This window comes from Saimiri boliviensis, chromosome 15, assembly GCF_048565385.1.
Source record: "Saimiri boliviensis isolate mSaiBol1 chromosome 15, mSaiBol1.pri, whole genome shotgun sequence".
Classification (NCBI taxonomy): domain Eukaryota; kingdom Metazoa; phylum Chordata; class Mammalia; order Primates; family Cebidae; genus Saimiri; species Saimiri boliviensis.
Genome location: NC_133463.1, coordinates 80427541 through 80451602, shown reverse-complemented (window position 1 = coordinate 80451602; position 24062 = coordinate 80427541). Strand labels below are relative to the sequence as shown.

Genomic DNA, 24062 nt, shown 5'->3' with positions numbered 1-24062 from the left:
CCAGTTTTTAAAATCCCAGAGAAGCATTCAGATTGACCCAGTTTGGGTCACATATTCACATCCTGGACAGTCTCTACCCCTTAAAGCGTAAAATCTGCTACTGTCTAAGCTCTGGACCAGATTTTCCCCTGTTAGAGTGGGTGGGTGCTGGTGTCAGATACTATGCTTAGCAGCCCTCATTAAAATCACATGGTTGAAGTGGGAGGTGCAGTTGCTGAAAAGAATAGGGCCCTTTTTTTTCCCCAAAGAATGAGGGATGAAACATCAAGCAGACAAAAAATGGTAATTGTTTATTACAGGCATAAATTCTACCTGTAAGTTTTCAAATTCCTAATAATAATATTGCATTAAAAACATGAACAGCTAACCATATTAAGCCTGGCATTATAATCATTTTGAACACCAATAATAACTATTCAGTAGACATGCAACAGTGCTGATAATTATGGACATCTTTTTGATAGAAACTGGCATTTTAAAAATTCTAAAAATAGATAACTGTGTTGACAACAATTGCTTGCCTGAGCCCAATGGTTCACTCTATTTTCTACCAATTCAATCTGAACAGCAGCTTTTGGGAGTCTTCTCCTCTGTATCCATATTTTGAAAGGGAGAAAAATCTGTCCCAGGTACCATCTTTATTGCCTGTGTGGTGATTATGTCTTTCCCATTACAGAGTGGTCAAATTTAGTAGTCATGCTTTGGATCGAAGAATTCAACAATAACTTACAAAGAATGCTGACCACTTCCCTAGTATAGTTCTAAGCACAGCTCATCTTTACAGCCACTCTAAGTGACAGATACTATTTTTTATCCCCATTTTATCGATAAGAAATGGAGGTCAGATAGATAAGTGACTTGCAGAAGGTCACACAGCTAGAAGGCATCAAGAGCAAGACTTGGATCTAGCTGGTCTAGCTCTGTAGTTCGTGGTCCGTATCACCATGCTCCTTCTTCCAGCAGTCAGGAACAGTTACCTAGTCAGTCACTGCAGGTGTCCCTTTTGCTTGTTTCATTTTCTTCTACCCTTTCTTGGCGCACATAGCTGAAGTCCCTGTCACAGGAGGAGGCTATAGAGGCAAGAAAAGGCAGAGACAGGATTATCTGTGGTGTGAAAGAACATTGGGTCAAACATACAGTTCACACTTTGCCTCTGTCTGTGACATCAACCACATGAAATTTATCTCACAGTCATGAATAATGTTGGCAATCAAACAGCTTCCATGCTCCAGAATCAATAACTACTAAAGGTAAACATGAATTTAGAGCTCAATCAATCCAATCCCCTAATTTTACTGATGAGGAAATTGTTAACCAGAGCAAAACAAAGGCTTGAACGCAACCCATAGCTATTAGTATTTTCTCCTGCCATCCAGACCCTGCAACATTAGCCCAGGCTGCAGAGTAGCTGAGATGCAGAGGTAAGATTTGGATCAATTTTATGTAACCTCAGAGAGATCCCAGATATGTCCTGAAGGCTTAGTCTCTTTTCCTCTTGGGATAATGGGGAGTTGGGGGTTATGTATAATATCCCCTCCCCTCTGAATTATGAACCAATTGAGAAATAGACCTAGAAGTCCAAAAAGGATTAAAATATAGGTATCAGACACCGCATGTACTCACTCATAAGTGGGAGTTGAACAATGAGAACACATGGACACAGGGAGGGGAACATCACACAGCAGGGCTTATCGGTGGATGGGGGGCAAGGGGAGAGAGAGCATTAGGACAAACACCTAATGCATGCAGGGCTTAAAACCTAGATGATGGATTGATAAGTTCAGCAGTCCACCATGGCGCATGTATACCTACGTAACAAACCTGCATGTTCTGCACATGTGTCCAGGAACAAATAAAAATAAAATAAAACACAGGTTGCATTTTCTGGATAAAGCAATATTGGATCTGGGGGCAATACTTCCCACCAAGTGTGTCCTTGGAAACAGGACAGGGACCAAGCAGACACTCTCTCAGCCAGCTGCAGGGCACTGAAAGCTGGAGAGAGAAAGACCTTATCTGGACACTGACATTTAATACAGAACTCTGTGAATCAAGAAATGTGGGAAACGGCTGCTGCACACACCATAACCCAGCTGGGTAATTCACCTCCTTCTGTGGAGAGAAGCTAGTAGAGCTATCGGCTTCTTTCCAGTTCTTCTGAGAGTGTGGACGTTCCATTTTTGTTACTTCAAAAATAAGGAAAAGATGGTCCTCCATATGGTTTATGTGGCCTTCTCTCTACCTATGGGCAGGGCATCCCTGACGACACAAGAATGTGTCTCAGCTCCCTGACTTGGCTTCATCAGTCTGAAAACAGGACATTCACTAAGTACATTCACCAAGCCCTCATTTGCTATTAGCTTTCTACAGCAGCCCTAACAAATTGCCACAAAATGGGTAAACTTAGAGCAACAGAAATTTATCCTCTCACAGCTCTGGAAGCTAGAAGTTTAGAATCAAATTGTTGCCTGCCCATGTTCCCTCCAAAGGCTCTTGACAAGAGTCCTTCCTTGCCTCTTCCTAGTGTCAGGTAGTACATGTGATCCTTGGGCTTTAACCCATTCCTCCAGTCTCTGCCTCCCGCTTCACATGGCTTTTTTTCTTCTGAGTTTGTCTGTGTCCCAAATCTCCCTCTCCTTTCTCTTATAAAGACAGCAGTCATTGGATTAAGGGCCCACCTTAATTCAGTATGCCCTCATCTTTATTTGATTATATCAGCAAAGACCCTATTTCCAAATAAGATCACATTCCCAAGTATTGGGTTAGAGATAGAACACATTTTTGCAAGGCAACACAATTTAACCTGCTATGTTTGCCATAGGTTGCACATGGTGAGACGCTGTCTTAGCAGATCCAGGATACATGACCTTGAGATAGATATTTATTAATTATTTAGATTGTATTATCCCCCTGCACCGATGGGGACACTAGGGATTAGCAAGAGGAATCAACTCACACAGGGGCTGGGATTTGAACCTGTGTCTGCCTGGATTCCTCCAGACCTTTGGTCATTTTTTCTCTTTGACTAGGGACTAAAAATAAGCATGGTGTATAATTGGGAGGTAGTCATAGCCATAGAGACTGAGGACAGAGTCCAGAGTTAGATTACTAGACTTCAAAACCTGGCTTCTTTTGTAATTAGCTGTGTGCTCTTGGCAACTTATGCAATCTCTCTGTGTCTCCATGTTCTTATCTGTGAAGTGGAGATCGTAATAGTGCTGACCTCATGGACTGGTTGGAGTCATAGATATCATACCCAGAAGAGAGCTCAGCATGTAGCAAATGCTCACTAGAGATCAGTGCTGATCAACTGGTGTATTATTCAGACATGATATTTAGGCAAATGGAGAAAACATTTATTAGGAGACCAGCAGAGAATAATATGTCGCTCTCCACATTCATATCAGTGTCTCTGGAGTACCAGCTGCAAAATTATCTGGAATCGTACTCACAGATCCTCCGACTCACTGAATTAGAGAGGGAACCAAATAGGCCTTTGAGTTCAGCAGAACTAACTTTACAAAGCTGTTTAACTGAGAGAATCCAATTAACACATCTGTTATTTCAAAATCATGATACTGTTTCTTCCAGCCCAGCGGTCAGTCCAATCACATTCGTGCCTCCTCCCTCCCTTATCTGTCCTTCCCCTTCCCCAGATTAGCCAGCCCCTTGAGAACCACCTACCACCTGGGTCTAATGTCGCCTATCTCTAGAAGGCAGAGATGGCTCTAGGTGATTTCCAAGCCACTTTAGGTCCTCTGTGCTGTGAGTTTGTGGCCACAGTAGTAGAATTGGAACCATGTTGTTTTGCCACGTTAGACACTGTGAGTTACAGATCACTTTAAAAATGTTCGGCTGTGTGATTCTGGGCACATTACAAACCTCACTCTGCTTCAGTTTCCTCATCTATATGGTGGTTATAATAAGGGTACCTATCACCTAGGGCTGCGGTAAGGATTGCATGCTTAGAATAGAGTCTGGCCCATGGTAAGTATCATTTAAGGGTTTGCTCTTCTCATCATTGTTATCCTGATTTGCACTCATATTTCCAGGTTATTTCCATATGGTGTAGAGCTACTTTAGGAGGCAGATCAACCTGGATTTGAAGCCTGGCTTTGTCTTCCTTCCCTCTATCCTCTGCCTTCTCTAACCTAAACCATGAGCATTAAGAGCTCTGCTTTTTGTCAGCCCTGAAGTCTCAGGAAATGATAACTCATATTCTTTTTTTTTTTTTTTTTTTTTTTTTTTTTTTTTTTGAGACAGAGTTTTGCTCTTGTTACCCAGGTTGGAGTGCAATGGCGCGATCTCGGCTCACCGCAACCTCCGCCTCCTGGGTTCAGGCAATTCTCCTGCCTCAGCCTCCTGAGTAGCTGGGATTACAGGCACACGCCACCATGCCCAGCTAATTTTTTCTATATTTAGTAGAGACGGGGTTTCACCATGTTGACCAGGATGGTCTCAATCTCTTGACCTCATGATCCACCCACCTCGGCCTCCCAAAGTGCTGGGATTACAGACTTGAGCCACCGCGCCCGGCCGATAACTCATATTCTAATGGAAAAGGCCCTCACAGTCTGATGGGAAGAACGGATGTGTCAGCCTAAAATAACAGTGTGATGTGGGGCTGCTGGTAGGGAGATGTTAGAGACACAGGGGCAGAGGAAATGGGCACAAGGGAAGGAAAGTCTAAGCTCTACCTGAAACAAGAGAACAGGAGAGAATCCACTGAGGACCTTTCTTTTGGCCTTTCAAGGGCTACATGGCTTGACACTGAGCTAAAGAAAGAATTAGGGTCCTAATTTTGTTCCTTCCATCTTTTATCCTTTCTTCCTTCCACCCTTGGGTGCCTAGGCCTGTGATCTTTTCTCTAGCCACCTGATTCTGTTGTAGGAAAAAAAACCCTTGTTCTTGTCACACGACCAGGAAAGATTAGGCACGTGGACACTTTGAAGGGTGAGGGGATCACAGAATTTACAGGGCAAAAGGAAAAAGGAGAAAACCACATGGCAAAGTGAGAATGGTTCCGGTTAATAGGCCCCTGTCTCACAGAAAGAATCTCAAGTCACACCCGGGAACAGGAAAGGCCAAACTCCTTCTGGCAGCAAGTGGCAGGAACTTCTGTGGCTCCACCCATCCTCCCAGTGGGCAGGCCAGTTGGAGATTCTCTGGGCTCTTCCCCCTTGTCTGCCTCTTGCGTCTATCAATTCTATACGAGAAATCTCTAGAAATATCAATTGATAAAATCAGTTAAGAAGCACGCCCATGTCCCAAGGAAAATGCACAAAAAACCCTAAAGGAACAGTGAATCTTTGTTTCTAGCTACGAAATAATAAATTCCTCAGTAGAGAAATAAAGTTTATGGTCAAAGTTTTCCAGCAAAACAGAAGCAATGGAATTTATCAAGGCGTATTACAGGAGATTTATTATGGGAATTGGCTCACATGACTATGGAGGCTGAGAAATCTCACAGTCTGGAGTCCACAAGCTGGAGAACCAGGAAAGCCAGCCATGTAATTCAGTTCAAGTCCAAATGCCTGAGAACTATGAGCTCCAATGGTGTGAGTCCTGGAGTTTAAAGGCCTGAGAACCAGGAGTTCCAGTCTCCAAGGGCAAGCGAATATGAATGTCCCAGCTCAAGCAAAAAGAGTGAACTCACTCTTCTTCCATCCTTTTAATCTATTTGGACCCTCAAAGGATTGGATGATGCCCATCCACTTTGGTGAAGGCTGATCTTTTCTCAGTCTATTGATTCAACTGCTAATCTCCTCCACCCTCACAGACATCCAGAAGTAATGTTTTATCAACTATCTGAGGATCCCTTGGCCCAGTCAAGTTGACAAAATTAACCATCACACAATGGAAAGGAGTTATTCGGTTTTCCCAGCTCTACCATGAACAGAGTGAAAGGTGTAAAGAAATTGCCATCATCTTCTCCAATGTTGATGCCATTTAAGGAAGGCCTGTCACGTTCCAGGCCCCTTTTGGCCACTTCACATTTATCATCATCTCATCTCCAGTTAGCATTTCCCATATTGTTTTAAAGAATAAAATATTTTAAGAAATAAGCACAGACAGCAACTTCCATTTATAATCTTTTCTTAGAGAGAAAAATAGGACACCAAAGCCTCAAAAGTTTGGCATGTAGAAGGTGACAGGTGTCTACTACCTGTCTGCTTTCTCTGTCTCTCTCAGGATAGACCAGGGTGCTAGGAAGCCTTCTAAAAGTCTTCTGAAAGGGGACTGCAGATCTTGTGTTAGTCCCCACGCTGTCCGTATGAAGAGATGAAAGGACGAAAGAATGAGGGAGAGATGGCATTGACTCCTATAAGTGGGATTGGCTGTTCTGTGCTGGGCATTCAGTCTATACCGTTGTACTGAGCATTCATATTGAAATGGCACAAGACAGATTAACCCTTTCTTCAAAATATTCTTTTTTGACTCTAGTGACACTGATTCCATTCATCCATCAAACGTATATCCATCATCCATCCATCATCCATGCACTCATCTTCATCCATCCATTCATCTGTCCATCATCCGTTCACTTATCCATCCATCCATCCATCCACTATTCAGTGAATATTTCTTAAGACACTCCTGTGTACCAGAAACCATTATAGAGTCTGGGAATATAGCAATGAATAAAAAAGGCAGAGTCTCCAGCTGCTTACTTGACAGGATGCCTCTCAGTCTTCCTAAAAGTAACATGTCCCAAACTCCACTTTTGATTTTTCTCCCCACACTTGCTTGTTCCAAGTCCTACCCAATTCAAAAAAAAAAATAGCTTATAATGATGGTTATAATAAGGGTACCTATGTGGTTGAACAACTTATTTGTGCAACCAGAAACCAGGAATGGTTGTTTATCAGTCTTTTTTCCTCAAAGCCCCTATAGAACTCATCAGGAAAGAACATTGGTGTTCTAGTCCAAAATCGATGGCAAAGTTCACCTTCCTCTACCCACTGCAGTTGCCCTACTCCACAGCAGCAGCATCTTTTGTCTGGATATCTTCACTGACTTCCTTTTCAGTCTCTCTTTTTTGTTTTTACTTCCCGTCAACCCATTCTCCACCAAAAGCCCATTGTGTTCTTTTAATTTTTTTTAAATTGTATTTATATACACATAACATAAAATGTTCTATCTTAAACATTTTTAAAAATACAGATCTTGGCCAGGCACAGTAGCTCACACCTATAATCCCAGCACTTTGGGAGGCTGAGGTGGGTGGTTCACCTGAGGTCAAGAGTTCCAGACTAACCTGGCAAACAGGGCAAAACCCTGTCTCTACTAAAAATACAAAAATTAGCTGGGTATGGTGGCAGGTGCCTGTAATCCCAGCTCCTCAGGAGGCTGAGGCAGGAGAATCGCTTGAAACAGGGAGGCAGAGGTTCCAGTGAGTCAAGATGGCACCACTGCATTCCAGCCTGGGTGACAGAATATGACCCTGTCGAAAAAAAAAAAAAAAAGTACAGGTCTATAGTATTTGATACATTCACATTGCTGTGCAACCAGCCTCCAGAACATTTTACTTTGTAAAACTAAAACCTCATTCTTATTAAACAATGTTGCCCCTGTTCCCTGCCCCCAGGCCCTGGAAACTACCATTCTACTTTCTGTTTGTATGAGTTTGACCACACTAAATAACCTCATATAGTGGAATCATAAAGGGCTTATTTTACTTAGCATAATGTTCTCAAGTTTTATTCACATTGCAACATGTGTCAGGATTTCTTTCCATTTTAATGCCAAATGGTATCCTGTTGCATGTCCATTCATTTTTTTACCTACGTATCCACTGATGGACAACATTTGGGTTGCTTCCACCTTTTAGCTGTTGTAAATAATGCTGCAGTGAACAGGTATGTGTTTTTTAAAATGCAGACTTCATATACTTTCTCCTCAAAAATTTGTGTGGGGCCCCAGGTATACTTAGAATAAAATAGAAACTCCTACTTTCTATTTCTGTTTAAATTCTATTTCCATTTCTATAATCTCTGACTTATCTGGCCTCTGATCTCATCAGGTGCCCCCCCCCACCTCTCACTTAGAATGTTTGGGCCACATGCCCTCCCTTTGGTGCCACAGTCCAGTCCTCATGCCCCTTGCACCTGCATGCAGTTCTTCTGCCTGGAAAGCCCTCACCCCCTTTGTTTGAAATCCAGCTTCTCCTAGAAACCATCATTCTCAGCAAACTAACACAAGAACAGAAAGCCAAACACTGCCTGCCATGTTCTTACTCATAAGTGGGAGTTGAACAATGAGAACTCATGGACACAGGGAGGGGAACATCACATACCAGGGTCTGTCAGGGGTGGGGGTCTGGGGAGGGATAGCATTAGGAGAGAAATACCTAATGTAGATGATGGGTTGATGCGTGCAGCAAACCATCATAGCACATGTATACCTATGTAACAAACCTGTGCGTTATGTACATATATCCCAAAACTTAAAGTATAATTAAGAAAGGAAAGAAGGAAAGAGAGAGAGAGAGAGAAAGAAAGAGAGGGAGAGGGAGACAGGGAGGGACGGAGGGAAGGAGGGAGGGAGGGAGAGAGAGAGAGAAAGAAAGAAAGAGAAAGAAAAAAGGAAAGAAAAGAAAGAGAAAAGAAAAGAAACAAACCCAGCATCTTGCCCTTCGGATCCCAGCTTCTGTTTGTGGACCACCATCGTCTTAATCCTGGATTACCGAAATTGGTTTTCCAATTCATCTTCCCATCCACTCAAGATACATTCCCAAGCCACCCTACCTGTCAGCCTCTCTTTGTTCTTCATTACTACATTCTCTCGGTTTCCTTGTCAGATTTCTAGCAATGAATGTGTCTGTTTACTTATTGTATGTCTTCTTAACTTTGTCATAAACTCACTAGAGACTAAAAACTGCATCTGTTTTAATCACCAATGTACGTTCAGCAAGTTACCAGGAGCCTGGGATTTACAAGGTGCCGAACACATTTTTGTTGAATGAATAAATAATAATAGCTTCTTTTTACAGACAAAATTGTAACTGAGTTGATGACTTTCCAAACTAAAATACAAACTACCGAGCAGAGATTTGAACTCAGTTCTCTTACTCCAAAGTCCAAACTCTTTCCACTATATAGCACTCCCTTTCTTAGCTGAGGTTAGATGTATTTTATTAATCAGAAGATTGAAGATTGTATTACTCCATTCATTCAGCATTGTAATAATGCTCTCGGTGCCTGTAACGTGCCAGACACTGCACTCGATCCTGGATATACAAATTGAACATGGTAGTTTCTCGCCCAAAATCTTACCTTTTAGTTTTTCAACCTTAGCACTATTGATACTTGAAACAGATAATTCTTCGTTGTTGTGGGATGTTTACCAGCATCTCTGGCTTCTCCTCACTAGATGGCAATAGTGCTCCCATTATTATATCAGCCGTCCTGACAACCAAAGGTCTTCAGGCCTTGCCAAATGTTCTTTGACAGGAGTGTCAAAATCACCCCTAATTGAGAACCACTGATTTAGTAGGGGAGTCCCTATTAAGTCAACTGTTTCCCTGCAATGGACGAGCGCCATGGATGAGGAAAGCCTGAAGCGGACTAGGGGCACAGGGAATGGATGTCTAATGGGTCTCAGTCACCACTATATTGAACATCCAGTTGTGCTGACAAGTGAGCCTTGGGTTAGATGCTTGTGCCACATTTTAGGCAAAACTAAGAGTCATTTAGATGAGGAAAGGGATGAGGTTTTCCCAGGTAGAGTTCACAGCACATGCTAAACACTGAATGTGAAGAAACTACACGGAGTTGAACATGGCTGAAGTTCTCCATGCTGATACCTGAAGGAGGAGCCCAGGACAAGAGCCGCATCGTCCAGGATAGAACAACCTTGATTTTACTTTTCCATGCCCAGCCCATCTATTTGCAGTTTTTACAATTCATGTTTGGAAATTGTTCACCTGCACTTAACAAATCAAGAGCCCTAGCTTTCGAAACAAATCTGATGTCAGCTCCGGGGAAGGCTTTTCTTGCAAGATCTGCAATGCCCTCCTAGAACAACACCTTAATTATGCACTGGAAATCCATACAGAGTAGAGCAGAGATGAGTTTTGAGTTTCATCAGTGAACTTTGCCTTGCATTTGATTATCCATTGGGGTCTTGGATTTCAGGCAACACGATTAAGAAGTAAGCTGATCATCCACTTTGCTGGAGGAAGAATTCCATAAGCCTCTCAGGTGGAATGACCGTGAGTGATTCTAAGCTGAGACTTCTGACTTGGTTCCACACATCTGGATTCCTAACACCATCTAAACTGTCATCTCTGACCAGTGGGGTTTTAAGTGAATGTAGCCAAAGCAATCCAGACTGTTTTAGGTTGCAGTGAAGCATTTAAATCCCTAGCAAGCAAATCCTAAATCCCAGCACAGATAGAACCAAGAGAGTCCTCTCATTATCTTCCTTATATTCAACAATTATACTGAAATTTCAGTTCAAGAAAAAGTGGCTGCTATTAACTTTGTCTTGCTTAGGGTTAGGGTTAGTGTTAGGGTTAGGATTAACCTGGAATTAAGCTTCTCATATACTTATTTCCTATGGAAGTGGAGTGCAGTGACAATGTTGAACATTTTCGGACTAGCATTAAGAAGTACTATACAAAAAAAAAAGAAAAGAAAAAAGAAAATTCATACTGGAGAGAAACAAAAATTAGCTGGGCATGGTGGCACATGCCTGTAATCCCAGCTACTCAGGAGGCTGAGGCAGGAGAATTGCTTGAACTCAGGAGGCGGAGGTTGCGGTGAGCCGAGATCGCGCCATTGCACTCCAGCCTGGGTAACAAGAGCAAAACTCCGTCTCAAAAAAAAAGAAAAAAAAAAAAAGTACTGTAAAATAGCATATAAATCTCTCAAACCCATCTCAGTTCATTTAAACAAAAACAAAAACCCAAAGCTTTATTTGTGGCCCAGGGAATTGTATCCATCCTTCTCACACACATCATCGGCCTTCTGCTGCTTCTGTGGGAAAAGGATTACTTACCGAGGTAATGATGACAGCCAGCATCTATTGAGCACTTCCTGAATCTCAGGTGGCTGAGCCCTTGACATGCATTACCTCATTTAATCCTTAAATATCTATGAAAGGCAGGGACTTATGGTCATCATTTTGCCCATGAGGAAGCTGGAGACCAGAAAGCAGAAGTGGTATGTCCTAGGTCACATGGTTTGTCAGGATGCTTCCACCAGGCTGGTTTTGCCCATGATCTTAGTTGCTATCCTGAACATCCAGATGTTCTGAGCAGGGAAATGTGCTGTGTTCAAAGATAGCCAAGCAGAGTCTGCCTAGCTAGCATTACGTAGTCCAGTGGGGCAGGCAGGCACAAAGATATACTGTCTCCATGCAGTGCAATGCCAGAAAGCCTTCAGTGCGTGTTCAGCTCAGTTCCTGTTCCATCCACTATTTTTAGCACACAGACTCTGATATATTCTCTGTCCTATTAGTCATTTATCTAGTAGCAGCCAGGAAAGCAATTCCAAAAATGTTGACTTCAGTTCAAGGAAGATGGAGCTGGCTGAGCATTGGAGTTTTTCTAAATTTATCCGGGGCTGGTTATTAATGGAGTTCCTCAATCATACTGCTGGAACAGTGCTCGGTGAGAGAGAACAGATCCAGAGGAAGTCAGGAATAACAACCGCTCGCTGCTCATTCATATACGCATTCCTTCCTTCCTTCATTCATTCATTCATTTGTTTTTTCAAAGATTTCTTAATGCCTTCTATATGCTGGACTATAGGCAAGCAATGTTACAGAAATTATCGTGTGTAATACTCCCTAGCCCTCCAGGAAGCAGGTGTTGTTAGGCCCCCAGGACAGATGAGGACCTGGTGTTCAGAAAGCACAGGGTGATTGTGTGGCAGGAGGAATGCTCACTTCTCTTTTAGTAGCGTCAACACCATGACCTCCACATTGCACCCAGCTGCAAAGATCGCAGCTGCTTCTGGCAGGAGCACATGACTCTCCTAAGCAGACCTACTCTTGAGAAAACACAAAATGATTGCAAACCCGTGCAGAGCTGATTTGATCACCCATATTCATTCACTGTCTCATTTATTTCATGAGTACATGAGTGAGTGCTGCATGCCTCCTGTGTGCCAAGCTCTGTGTGGAGTAAGGGAGCAGAAGATGCTGCTGGGTGCAAGCTTACTGCTGGGTGAAAACATGCAATGTGGGTCTCTCTGGAAATACCACAAAAAAGGACTTTATCCTCTGTGCTCACTAGGTTAAGGGGGTAAAAGCCAAGAAATAGAAGAAATTAACATGTATAGAGCACCTGCTATGTGTCACACTCTGTAATAAATCCTGGACAAACATTGTCTCATAGCAACCAGATAAAGCAGGGAATGCTTATCCCTACTTTACAGACAAGGTAACAGGCTCAAAAAGGTCCTGGACATTGTCTCATAGCAACCAGATAAAGCAGGGAATGCTTATCCCTACTTTACAGACAAGGTAACTGAGGCTCAAAAAGGTAACAGATTTGCCCAAGGTCAGCCACATGGGAAAGGTGGACTTGGGCTTAAATCAAGGTGCAACTGGCTTTTTGCACCAGGACAACTTTTTTTTTTTTTTTTTTTTTTTTTTTGAGACAGTTTTCCTCTTGTTCCCCAGACTGGAGTGCAATGGTGTGATCTCCACCTCCCGGGTTCAAGCAATTATCCTGCCTCAGCCTCCCAAGTAGCTGTGGTTACAAGCATGTGCCACCATGCCCGGCTAATTTTGTATTTTTAGTAGAGACAGGGTTTCTCTATGTTGGTCAAGCTGGTCTCCAATTCCAAACCTCTGGTGATCCACCTGCCTCGGTCTCCCAAAGTGCTGGGATTACAGGCATGAGCCACCACGCCCGGCGTAGGGCAATTTTACATTGGTGTTATTAACCATTTTCTTTGTACCAGGAACTCTTCCAGCAGTACTGTGAAGCCCATGGACCCCTTCTCAGAAAAATGATTTTGAATCTATAAACAAAATATAATATTCAGTTACAAAAGAAGCAGATTATATGGAAACAGCATTATCAAAATCTTTAAAATTTTGAGGTGTAGTCATATATGTGCATTTTTGTGATGAACCTAGTGGCAGGCTGAATACCACCATAATTTTGAAGCCATCATGAGCATAAGCAATGTCTTGAAATAACAGGATATAAAATTATCTGTGATTACTGTTGCGGAAATTCACAGGCATTTAGGGTATTACTGGAATCTGTTGCCTACATTCATAATGGAAAGAGATGCTAAACCTTAGTAAGAAGTTAGGAAATTAAAAAGGTACTTTTCCCCATCCAAACTCATGGACTGCCAAATTCTATCCATGAGGGTCTGTTTGTGGACACCAGATTAACAGTGCTGCTTTATGTCATTTGTGTTGTCAGGTTTCTTTATCAAGGAAGAATCCTTTGATAATGATTTTTCTGTGTAAATCACTATCTGGGCACCATGGATGGTACACAGGAGAGGCAGGAAGTTATTGATGCAGGGAACAGGCATGGGGAAAGACGAATCTCTGAAGCGTGATAAGATGAGCTGGGCAATTTATAGCCTACACGTCCTGTAAGCTGCATTTAAGCATATGAGGAAATTGACATTCAGAGAGGTTAAAAAGCTTGCCCGCGGTGTAAGAGCTAGCAAACTGTGGAGCTAGGACTGGAACCACACCCTGTCAAGTTCCAAGCTGCTGGGTCAGATTCAGCACTGTGAAATGCGCAGTCCCCACTCCTCCTTGGAGGAGCATGTGTGAGTCTTTATGGAGGGATGGGAAATTGTAAGAGCCTGCACTGAAGGAGGAAAATTGTTCACTTTTGCTTATTTTGTAGCCAAAAGCTGGGTCTCTTGGATCGGGTTCGCCTTTCTAATCCTCGTGGTAGCAATACTAAAGGAAAGCTATTTACCCCTCTGAATGTAGATGCCATAGAAGAAAGTCCTTCTAAAGAACCAAAGCCTGTTGGCTTAAACAATAAAGAGCGTTTCCGCACGGCCTTCCGCATGAAAGCCTACGCTTTCTGGCAGAGTTCTGAAGGTAATGCCTTTTTTTCTCCCTCCCGGTCTCCTCCACTGCTTCCTCCCCCAAGTCCACCTCCGTCCTCACCACCCTCACTTAAGAACATTTGAGTCCCCAGAGTAGCTCTTTTCCTTCCTTCCACAAACCAGCTTCTTACTTACCTTTCTCCTCCTGTCCCTTGGGCTGAGAGGCATGGTGATGTATTCCCAGGAGTCTGGGCAGGTGGCTCCCAAGTGAGGAGCCGGGAAACCCATCACCTTGGTTTTGAAGAGTGAGCCCGCCCCATGAGTGAATTGTTATGGAGGTCAACTTGAAGGATGGGGAGGTGCCAGGTGCAGAGCGATCTGGAGACCAACACATGGGAAGAGGTGGCAGAAAGCACGGTAGAAGCCACGGCCTCGTGTGCCTCTTTTACTTATTCACAGGGAGGACAAGCAGAAAAGCCTGTATCCTCAGTGTCCGAGCCCACCCAGGTCCTCAACCCTCTCTGTATCATACATTTCTCTCCAAGACCTCTGAGGCTTGTGCAGCTTAGAAAGCGACCTCCTCAAGATCACCAGGACAGAGACTGACAGAGCAAAAGTCCCAGCTGAGGTCTCTCTGGCTGCGAGGTCTGCACAGTGTGTGTCCTTTGCTGGCTTCTGGCTCTGGGTCCCCTTGGGAGCTGCGGGGTCCACTCAGGAGCTGCGGAGCTCACTTCTCCTCCCTGCTAGCCTTTTCCCCCACCACCAGCCATGAGCTGCACGTACTTTTGACTTGGACTTCTGGATAATAGAATGAGGGTGCCAGGAAACACTGAACAGCATCACAACTGGAGAATACTGTGGAGTCTCACAATGTGGAAACAAAGACTCTGGGGATTGACACGTCCAGAGGCTTAGAAGGCTTTGACTGAACAGTGGGGTCCCCAAGCCTTTTCCAGGGCTGTGGCCTGCCGTTGATATGTGTGTCTCCCTCCCAGATGCCGGGACTGGCGACCCCATGGCAGAAGACAGGGGATATGGGAATGAGTTCCCTATCGAAGACATGATCCCCACCCTGAAGACTGCCATCAGAGCTGTCAGGTAATGTCCCCTTGGCCCCACCTGTGCCCATGTGCTTCCCCAGCTCCCGCTCACCTCCCACAGGTTGGGGCTTATAATAATGTTCTCTTGTACTTTAGGAAGAGGGGATAGAAGCCTCTCCACTAACCCTGAGTCAGGTCCCAGGAGTATGTAAATACTATATGCCACCCCAAGAAAAATGATCCAGACCTTAGCAAACCATGATGGGTGACTCTGGGGTGCCTGCCTTGTTATAAACATGCCCCCCCACCCCCGACAGTATTTCCACCTGCTCTGTTCTGTTCTGCCTGTAACCACCATGTATTGGAAAGGGTGTCAGGGTGGAGGGTTTTCTTCCTTTAAGGCTTCTTGCTTAAAATGGTTTCTCTTCTGCCTAACTTCATCCATGTAGTTCTTTTTAATTAGTTCGCATTTTTAACAAGATAATAAATTATAGTTTTTTTCCATGTATCAGCAGAGGCCATAATCCATCCCAGCTATTTTTGTTTTGCTTTAGAATTCTGTGAGAAAATGAAAAAGTAGGCTACTACTGAAACTTCATCAGCATGTAAGCACTTTATAAAGATAGCAGTGAATTCTAGAAACCAAGGTGAATTCTTCAACAGATTGTGGTATTTTCAGCAAGATTCCCAGTCTAATAGAGACAGAAGCACAGTAGTGCTATAATGTGTAGACCTCAGCAAAGCCTTGGATGTGGATTTTCCTGACACCTTTAGGTAGGATATGACAGAAGTGTGGTGGTATGAAAGCATAGCTATCTGGATTTCTAACTCACTGAAAGCCCTTATCCAAAGAAAACCAGTTAAGGAACCTTAGTTGGCCTGGAGGGAGATCTCCGCTGGAATATTTCGTGGTCTGGTCTCTGCCCTCCTCTTTTAGCATTTTCACTGATGTCTTAACTCAGAGGTCATCACACTTTCCTGCAATGGGTCAAACAGTAAATGTTTTCAGCTTTGCGGTCCATAGGTCTCTGCTGCAAGTGTTCAGCTCTGTCATTACAGCACAAAAGCTGCCATAGACAGTGCATAAAGGAATGGGTGTGGCTGAGTTGCAGTAAAAACTTATCATCAAAAACAGGCAATGGGCCAGAGTTGGCCTGTGAGCCTTAGTTTATAGACTCACCTGTATGGAACTAGGTAAAGAGAAGGCTTATAGAATGGCACAAAGGTGGGCAGGATGGCAAGCAGATTAGATAGTACCATAATCAATATATCAAAATAATGTTTGGAGGTTGAAGACCCAAGCTATGACAAACAAAATGAACTTTGAACGCACCATCAAAAAGACTTGTGCAAGTACCAGATGGGAAGGCCTGGGATGGGCTGTGACCTCCAGGCACTGACCTGTGATTAGGGGTTTGAATTGACTCTGTGCTCAGCAGGAGTTAACTTTTTGATGAGGCTCTCAAGGAACACTATCAGGGGTGATTTGGTTGCTTTCCAGGGAGGAACCAATAAAGTACGGAGGTGAGGCTTTTATTTCATCCACCAGTTCTGGGTGCCCCACTTTATAAAGAATGTGATAAAGCTCAAAGAATGGAAGCTAGCTTTTCTTTTCTAGGAGCTCCCAAGCAAAAGAATTAAAGAGGCTGTTGAGGATGAGCTACATCAGCTGTCCTCAAACGGAAAGCAGTGTGACAGCGATTAAGAGCACCAGCCTTGTCAGCACCCTACCTGGGTTTGAGGACCAGCTCCGCCCTTATTAGCGATGTGGCCCCGAGACAATGCTGAAGCTCTGAATCACAATCACATCATCCATAAATGGATCTGTTATCAGGATTGTTCGTAAAGCACTAAGCTCTCAGTCTGGCTGCTCAATACATATTAGCTCTTATTAATACTGTGATTTGTTTATTATTCAAATGATTGAAGGGAATAGTCCTGATGGAGACATAGTAACTCTGTGTGGTTCCAAGGGGTAGAACCAGAACCAAAAGTTGGAAGCTCTTCCAGCAAGCTGTTTTCTCTTCGGTTCTTTTCTTCCCCTGCCCTTGAGTTTGCTAGCCTTGGGTTACAGCTTCCTGTGCCTTCCACCCGTGATGCACAAATGCCTCTACTTTGCCTTGCAGAATTCTACAATTCCGTCTCTATAAAAAAAAATTCAAGGAGACTCTGAGGCCTTACGACGTGAAGGATGTGATTGAGCAGTATTCTGCAGGGCATCTCGACATGCTTTCCAGGATAAAGTACCTTCAGACGAGGTGAGACAGTCATGTCTGGAGGGACTGCACTCCCCTCAAAGCCATATGAGCCTTAGAGTTTAAGGTGGGAGATACTCAGAAATAATTCAAAATGCAGGGAGAGATTTTAAGAAGAAAAATCTCCACGAAGCATTGTGGATGTCTAGGCCAGCAAAGCAGCAGATCAGACAGACTGTGAAAACGCTCGCTGTACGACATAGTCACGGCCGAGGTCAGCACCCTGATCAGGCCTGTCGGAGACGAGAAGGCACATGCTTAAATGGCTTCTGACTGTGATGCTTTTGATGTTGCCAGCAAAACGGGATCATCTAAACCAAATCCAGCTGTCTAATTCTAAATATAATTCTTTACCACATTAAAAAATGTTCATCAGGTATTACTTATAATAATGAAAAATGTGGAAACAGCTTCAATGTTCAACTAATAATTACCATCATTTTTATTAAACTCCTGAGTACTTCACCTACATGTATATACTCCTTTATGAAATCACAAGGTATTGTATTATAGTGCCATTTTTCCAATGAAGAAACTGAAGCTGAAAGGACAGAGGAGCTACCCAGCTAGCAGAGAGTAGAGCTGGGAATCAAACCAGCTCCAACTGATTAGAAAGTCTCTGTTCTCTAACACACCACATTTCCTTGATTATAAAATAGTGGGTAAGGAAAGAATGATACCTGCTCCCATTAAAATGTTATGCAGCCACTGGTTGGGTGCAGTGGCTCATGCCTATAATCCTAGAACTTTGGGAGGCTGAGGCGCACGGATCAGTTGAGGTCAGGATTCCAGACCAGCCTGACCAACATGGAGAAACCCCTTCTGTACTAAAAATACAAAAAAATAGCCAGGCATAGTGGCAGATTCCTGTAATCTCAGCTACTTGGGAGGCTGAGGCAGGAGAATCACTGGAACCCACAAGCAGAGGTTGCAGTGAGCTGAGATGGCACCATTGCACTCCAGACTGGGTGACAGAGTAAGACTTCATCTCAAAAAAAAAAAAAAAAAAGAAAATGTTATACAGCCATAAAATAATATTTAGAAAAAGTATATAATAATATTTTTTAAATTATATGATTTGTAGATATATATGCATGGTATAATTACTAATAACACATGCAGACATGTATATACACATATATGTGTATGTGTATATTTATAGCTACATATGATATTTCTATATTCATATATGTCACAGAATACATATAGTCTGCCTAGACCTTATGATGATGTTAACTAATATATATTATGATACGATTAATAGCAAAAACTTGGAACCAACCCAAATGCCCATCAAAGATAGACTGGATAAAGAAAATGTGGCACATATACACCATGGAATATTATGCTGCCATAAAAAAGGATGAATTCATGTCATTTGCAGGGACATGGATGAATCTGGAAACCATCATTCTCAGCAAACTGACACAAGAACAGAAAACCAAACACCACATGTTCTCACTCATAAGTGGGTGTTGAGCAATGAGAACACATGGACACAGGGAGGGGAACATCACACACTAGGGTCTGTTGGGGGATGGAGGGCTAGGGGAGAGATAGCAGCGTGTGGGGAGATTGGGGAAGGATAACATTAGGAGAAATACCTAACGGAGGTGATGGGGAGATGGAGGCAGCAAACCACCATGGCAGGTGTATACCTATGTAACAATCCTGCAAGATCTGTACATGTGCCTCAGAACTTAAAGTAAAATAAAAAAATAAAAATAAAAATAAATTTTAAAAAATACATACATATGCTTATTCAGAAATTCACAGGACATGCACACACTTTCCCATATCAGGGCCTGGAGAAAAAGGGTAGGACTTCCCCCAAGAGATTACAGTGGCTGTACTGAGTGATGATGACTCCATATGCGACTTTGTTTCCAACTTTTAAAATATATCAAATCTTTAATACATTGTAAAAAATGCCCTTTTAAGAAAACATTTTTTAAAAAGGGATAGTTATGATGTCAAGAGTCAGGGAATAACAGTCAGGGCACCAAAATTCTGTTTGCGATTCACTCTGTGACGTGTGTGAGATTTTCCAGTGGCCCCGCATGCTCTCTGGGCCTGAGCTTCCCTGTCCGAGGGATGCTGGCCTGCGGGAGTGTCCTGCTGGAGAGCGGGAACATGACACTGACTGGGTTGGATGTTCACGATGCTGTCAGCTTGGAGGTGTGCTTCTGCATGGCCTTTCTTGATCTCTAACTGGAATATCAAATTTGACTCCCGAGTGTCGTGGTGGCCACATAGTCAGCGCTCAATGCCCGCTGAATGAATAGATGTGTGAACAAATTCTGAACCTGACATGCTGTTACGTATGCAGGTATGGCTCTCTGAGAGAATAAGATGAAGCATGATGTCTAAGACGTGCCAGACTCCAAAAATACCAGCAGACTTTAATAAGCATCGAGTAGACTATGATAGTGTCATGATTTTTGCTACTTATCAAGCAGATATGTTTCTAGGGAGGGTGAAAATCTGGGTCTCTGATTGCATATCCCCAGACATGCTGGGGCAAGAGAGGAAGGAAGTGCTGTCTGTGGAGGAGCAGCTGGGTTTCCAGGGAGGAGATGGAATGAGCCATAGCTATTTCTGGGTACATGGTCTTAATGGTCCTGGACCTGTGATCAGCCTTCAAGCCTGCTTTCACTCCCACCCTTGTCCCAACCTGCAGCGCGGTAGGCAACATTTCTTTCCTATTGGTCCAGGCATAGAGCAGGAACTGATGACTCACAGAATATTATGCAGCCATAAAAAAGAACAAGATCAGATCTTTTGCAGGAACATGGTTGGAGCTGGAGGCTATTATACTTAGCAAACTAATGCAGGAACAGAAAACCAGATACCATATGTTCTCACTTAAAGGTGGTAGCTAAATGATAAGAACTATGAACATAAAGAAGGAAACAACAGATTCTGGGGTCTTCTTGAGGCAGTAGGGTGGTAGGAGGGAGAGGAGCAGAAAAGACAACCCCCATGACACATGTTTACTTATGTAACAAATTTTCACCTGTACCCCCAAACCTAAAATCAGAGTTTTTTTTTATGTAAAGGAGCTGGTACGTCATGCAGAAATAGAAGCAGGAGTGGAAGCTGGTGTTGGATCTATCTTCCTACTGGCCAGAGATGCCCACAGAGCAGCGGTGATGTGTGCAGCTGAAAAACGTAGCCTAGGATTTTTCTGTAAAACTCCCTAACTAGATGTTTTGGGAAGGGATAAAAGAACTGGAAGACAAGACAGGTTTGCAGTGCACCTATGACATTTCCTACAAAAAAAATTAATAAGATGCAACCCTCACCTCTCAGTGGATTATCTCCCTCCTTCTCCCCTGGGATAAATAATGCTTTCAGTATCACCAGATCGAAAAAAAAGCATAAGAATATACTGAGGTTATAGGTTCTCTCTGTCTCTTTCATTTCTCTGTAGCTACCATGCACTCTCCTCCTCTCCTCTCCTCTCCTGTCAGCTCTCCTCCCCTTCCCTCCTCCACTCCTCTCCCCCTCCCCTCTCCCCTCTGCCCTCTCCCCCTTCCCTCTCCCTTCTCCTTTCCTCTTTCTCCCCTCTCCTATCCCCTCCCCTCTCCCCTCTCCCCTCTCCCCTCTCCCCTCCCCTTCTCCCTTTTCCCCTCCCATCTCCCCTTTTATATACTCCAAATCCGTATCTCATTTCAGAGAGAACAGAATGATTTGTTTTCCTGCCCAAAGAAAGCTCTGTGTAATTTAATCCATGCTCTGTTTGTTTCTTTCAGAATAGATATGATTTTCACCCCTGGACCTCCCTCCACGCCAAAACACAAGAAGTCTCAGAAAGGGTCAGCATTCACCTTCCCATCCCAGCAATCTCCCAGGTGGGGCCAATGGACATGGACTGATGAGCCAGGGGAGCAAAATTTGTAAAGCATCCCCTTTGCCAAATCTCAACTGGGGTCCTTTATGTGGGTGAAGTTGTTACTCTCCTAAGTAAAATGAAGAAAGAGTTTGAAGCGTGTTTCAGTTGGTGGCCGTTTAAAATGTTTCTGTATACAAAAATCTTCTCACTCCTTTTCCCAGACCATGTGGATGATAAATCTTCCTATGACTTTTGAAAATGAAAATAGCTGCACCGGTTTCCCTGTTATAAAATAAGAGGAGACTTATGAGCTTTGTTGGAACAGGAAGAAAACTTCATGTGAGCAGAAGCCACAGCATTCTCCATCCTGCATAATTACTTTTGAGTTGATTGATACCCCTCCCCGGACAAAGCCAGAGAATCCACTCAGATATCAGCCTCCTGACAACATTGTAACAGAGAGCTTTGTTCCTTAACAGAGCAGCTCTCCTCCTTCCAAAGCTTCCTAATTTTGAATAAGATGTTCCTGAGAAAATCCACTGCCTAAATTTACATCTCTTTATTCCCAAATGTCTTCAAGGCAGGTAACACAATGAGTGAGGGAGTTAGGCTTAAGAAATATTATGAACCTTCCTCTTATAAAAGAATCAAGAGGCTGGGAGCGGTTGCTCACGCCTGTAATCCCAAGGCCAAGGTGGGTAGATCACAAGCTCAGGAGATTGAGACCATCCTGGTCAACATGGTGAAACCCTGTCTTTACTAAAAATACAAAAATTAGCTGGGTGTAGTGGCGCATGCCTGTAATCCCAGCTACTTGGGAGGCTGAGGCAGGAGAATCGCTTGAACCTGGAAGGCAGAGGTTTTAGTGAGCCAAGATCACACCATTGTACTCCAGTCTGGTGACTCCATCTCTAAAAAAAAAAAAAAAGAGCATCAACATGATGATAGAAAGCATTTAATATTTAACCTCAGTCCTGGGGATAGAATAGGGAGTGATGGGACCTTCAAGGACCAATGCCCCAACTAAGGGAGGTAGGAATGAAGGCCCTTCCTCCTTTTAGAAATGAGAGCTCTACCTCCTTTTAGGAATGAAGGTCCTACCTCCTTTAAGGAATGAGGGCCCTACCTCTTTATAGGAGTAAGGGCCCTACTTCCTTTTAGGAATGTGGGTCCTATGTTTCCAGAAAACAGAACATCCAGCTTTTACGTGAAATTCTCAATGTTTGAGATGGCTTACATGTTTTCAAACCTCGTGCAGGCCAAGGAAAACACCAGTCGGCTGGATTTAGCACTTGGGCCACCACTTTTGACAGCATTTTTAAATTTAAGGCTGCTCAGCTAAAGACTGTCCTACCGAGCAGGATTCAGCAGCCTATGCGAGAGAGAAATCAACCATTGAGAAAGTGCCCAGCGTGAATGGTTTCGAAGAAGTAGCCGGACTCCCTGAAAGTCCTGATGTGCAAAGAACATAAAAATAATGAAAGTAAACAGAATGTAGGCAGATATTAACTGTGGGTAGCCAAAAATCAAATTCAGCGCACATTTCAATTTCATTTCTCGCCAGTGTCACCTTTTGCATTGTTTTCCAAAGATAAATTTCATTTGAAATCATTTTTAAGATTTGGGATTTTTTTCTTGCTTATTAAAATTGGCCAGATGAAATATTTATACCCACTGTATGTGATTTCAGGCATTAGATGACCCCTTCTCTACCTGCACACACACTCAGAGTAAAAGTCTCAGGTCTCAGATCTGAGACTGAAAGGCTAAGGAATTTAATGTAAAGGAACTAGACACTCTAGGTACTGTTAGGTACTTTATAATCTTTAACACAAAGCAAAGCTTCCTTAATAGCAGCTTAATATTTGGCTTCAAATTTTCCTACAGTGAAAGTAAGCATGAGATTCCAGTGTTGAATGCAGAAAAACTCTGACTTTTCCTGACTCACATATGCCTCCAGTGTTGAATGGTGCTCTTTTATGCCACACAAGTGGGAGGGTGAGAACAATGGCTCTATTGGCTGCGGCCTGCCTAGCTGAAATGACTTCGTGTAGCAAAAATAGATATAATGATCTCATAGAAGTGTTCACTTCTTCTTAGGAATGAACCATATGTAGCCAGAGCATCCACATCAGAAGTTGAAGACCAAAGCATGATGGGAAAGTTTGTCAAAGTTGAAAGACAAGTAAGTCTTTTTTTCTCTCACCAAAAACTAGGTCTGTAAAATGTGTATTCAAGTGTCATTTTCATTTCATTTCGTTTTGTTTTGTTTTGTTTTTGTTTGTTTTTTTTGAGATGACATTTCACCCTTATTGCCCAGGCTGGAGTACAATAGTGCTATCTTGGCTCACTGCAACCTCGGCCTCCTGGGTTCAAATGATTCTCCTGCCTCAACCACCTGGGGAGCTGAAATTACAGGCACCGCCACCATGCCCAGCTAATTTCTGTATTTTTAGTAGAGATGGTTTTTGCCATGTTGGCCAGGCTGGTCTTGAACTCCTGACCTCAGATGATCTCCCCGCCTCGACCTCCCAAAGTGCTGGGATTATAGGACTGAGCCACAGCACCCAGCCCCCGCCATGGTTTTTCAAAGGGAGATAAGATACTTGAGCAACACTACCTACGATTCAAAAAAGATGTGGAAATTGAATCACTGATTGAGCATTTACTGCATGTTCACATGCAAGTTAATTATTGTTCTGAGCCTCAGTTTTCCTCATCTGTAGTATGGGGATTATAATACCCTATTAGGTTGCTGTGAGGATTAAGTTGGTACATGAAAATTACCTAATAATAATATTAGTGGGCACAGTGAACACTTGATGGCAGCTACAGTTATCATGCATTTCATAGTGACCCCTTAGGAAATGTTAGTGACCTGCCCCTGTATATTGCATGTCCTCCTTTTCTCAATGTCCAGGCCAGTGGTGGCTTTGTGAAGAGGCCGGGA

At 43.2% G+C, this 24062-nt stretch overlaps 1 protein-coding gene across 1 annotated transcript in view; it reads left to right on the top strand.

The window, feature by feature from the left end:
- KCNQ3 (potassium voltage-gated channel subfamily Q member 3) overlaps positions 1-24062 on the top strand; it is a 354490-nt gene that overhangs the window by 321714 nt on the left and 8714 nt on the right. The window contains exons 10-14 of the mRNA XM_010344230.3: positions 13832-14034; positions 14978-15080; positions 17149-17280; positions 21033-21131; positions 23213-23297. Of these exons, the coding sequence (XP_010342532.2) occupies positions 13832-14034; positions 14978-15080; positions 17149-17280; positions 21033-21131; positions 23213-23297 (622 nt within the window). The remainder of the gene's footprint in view (positions 1-13831; positions 14035-14977; positions 15081-17148; positions 17281-21032; positions 21132-23212; positions 23298-24062) is intronic.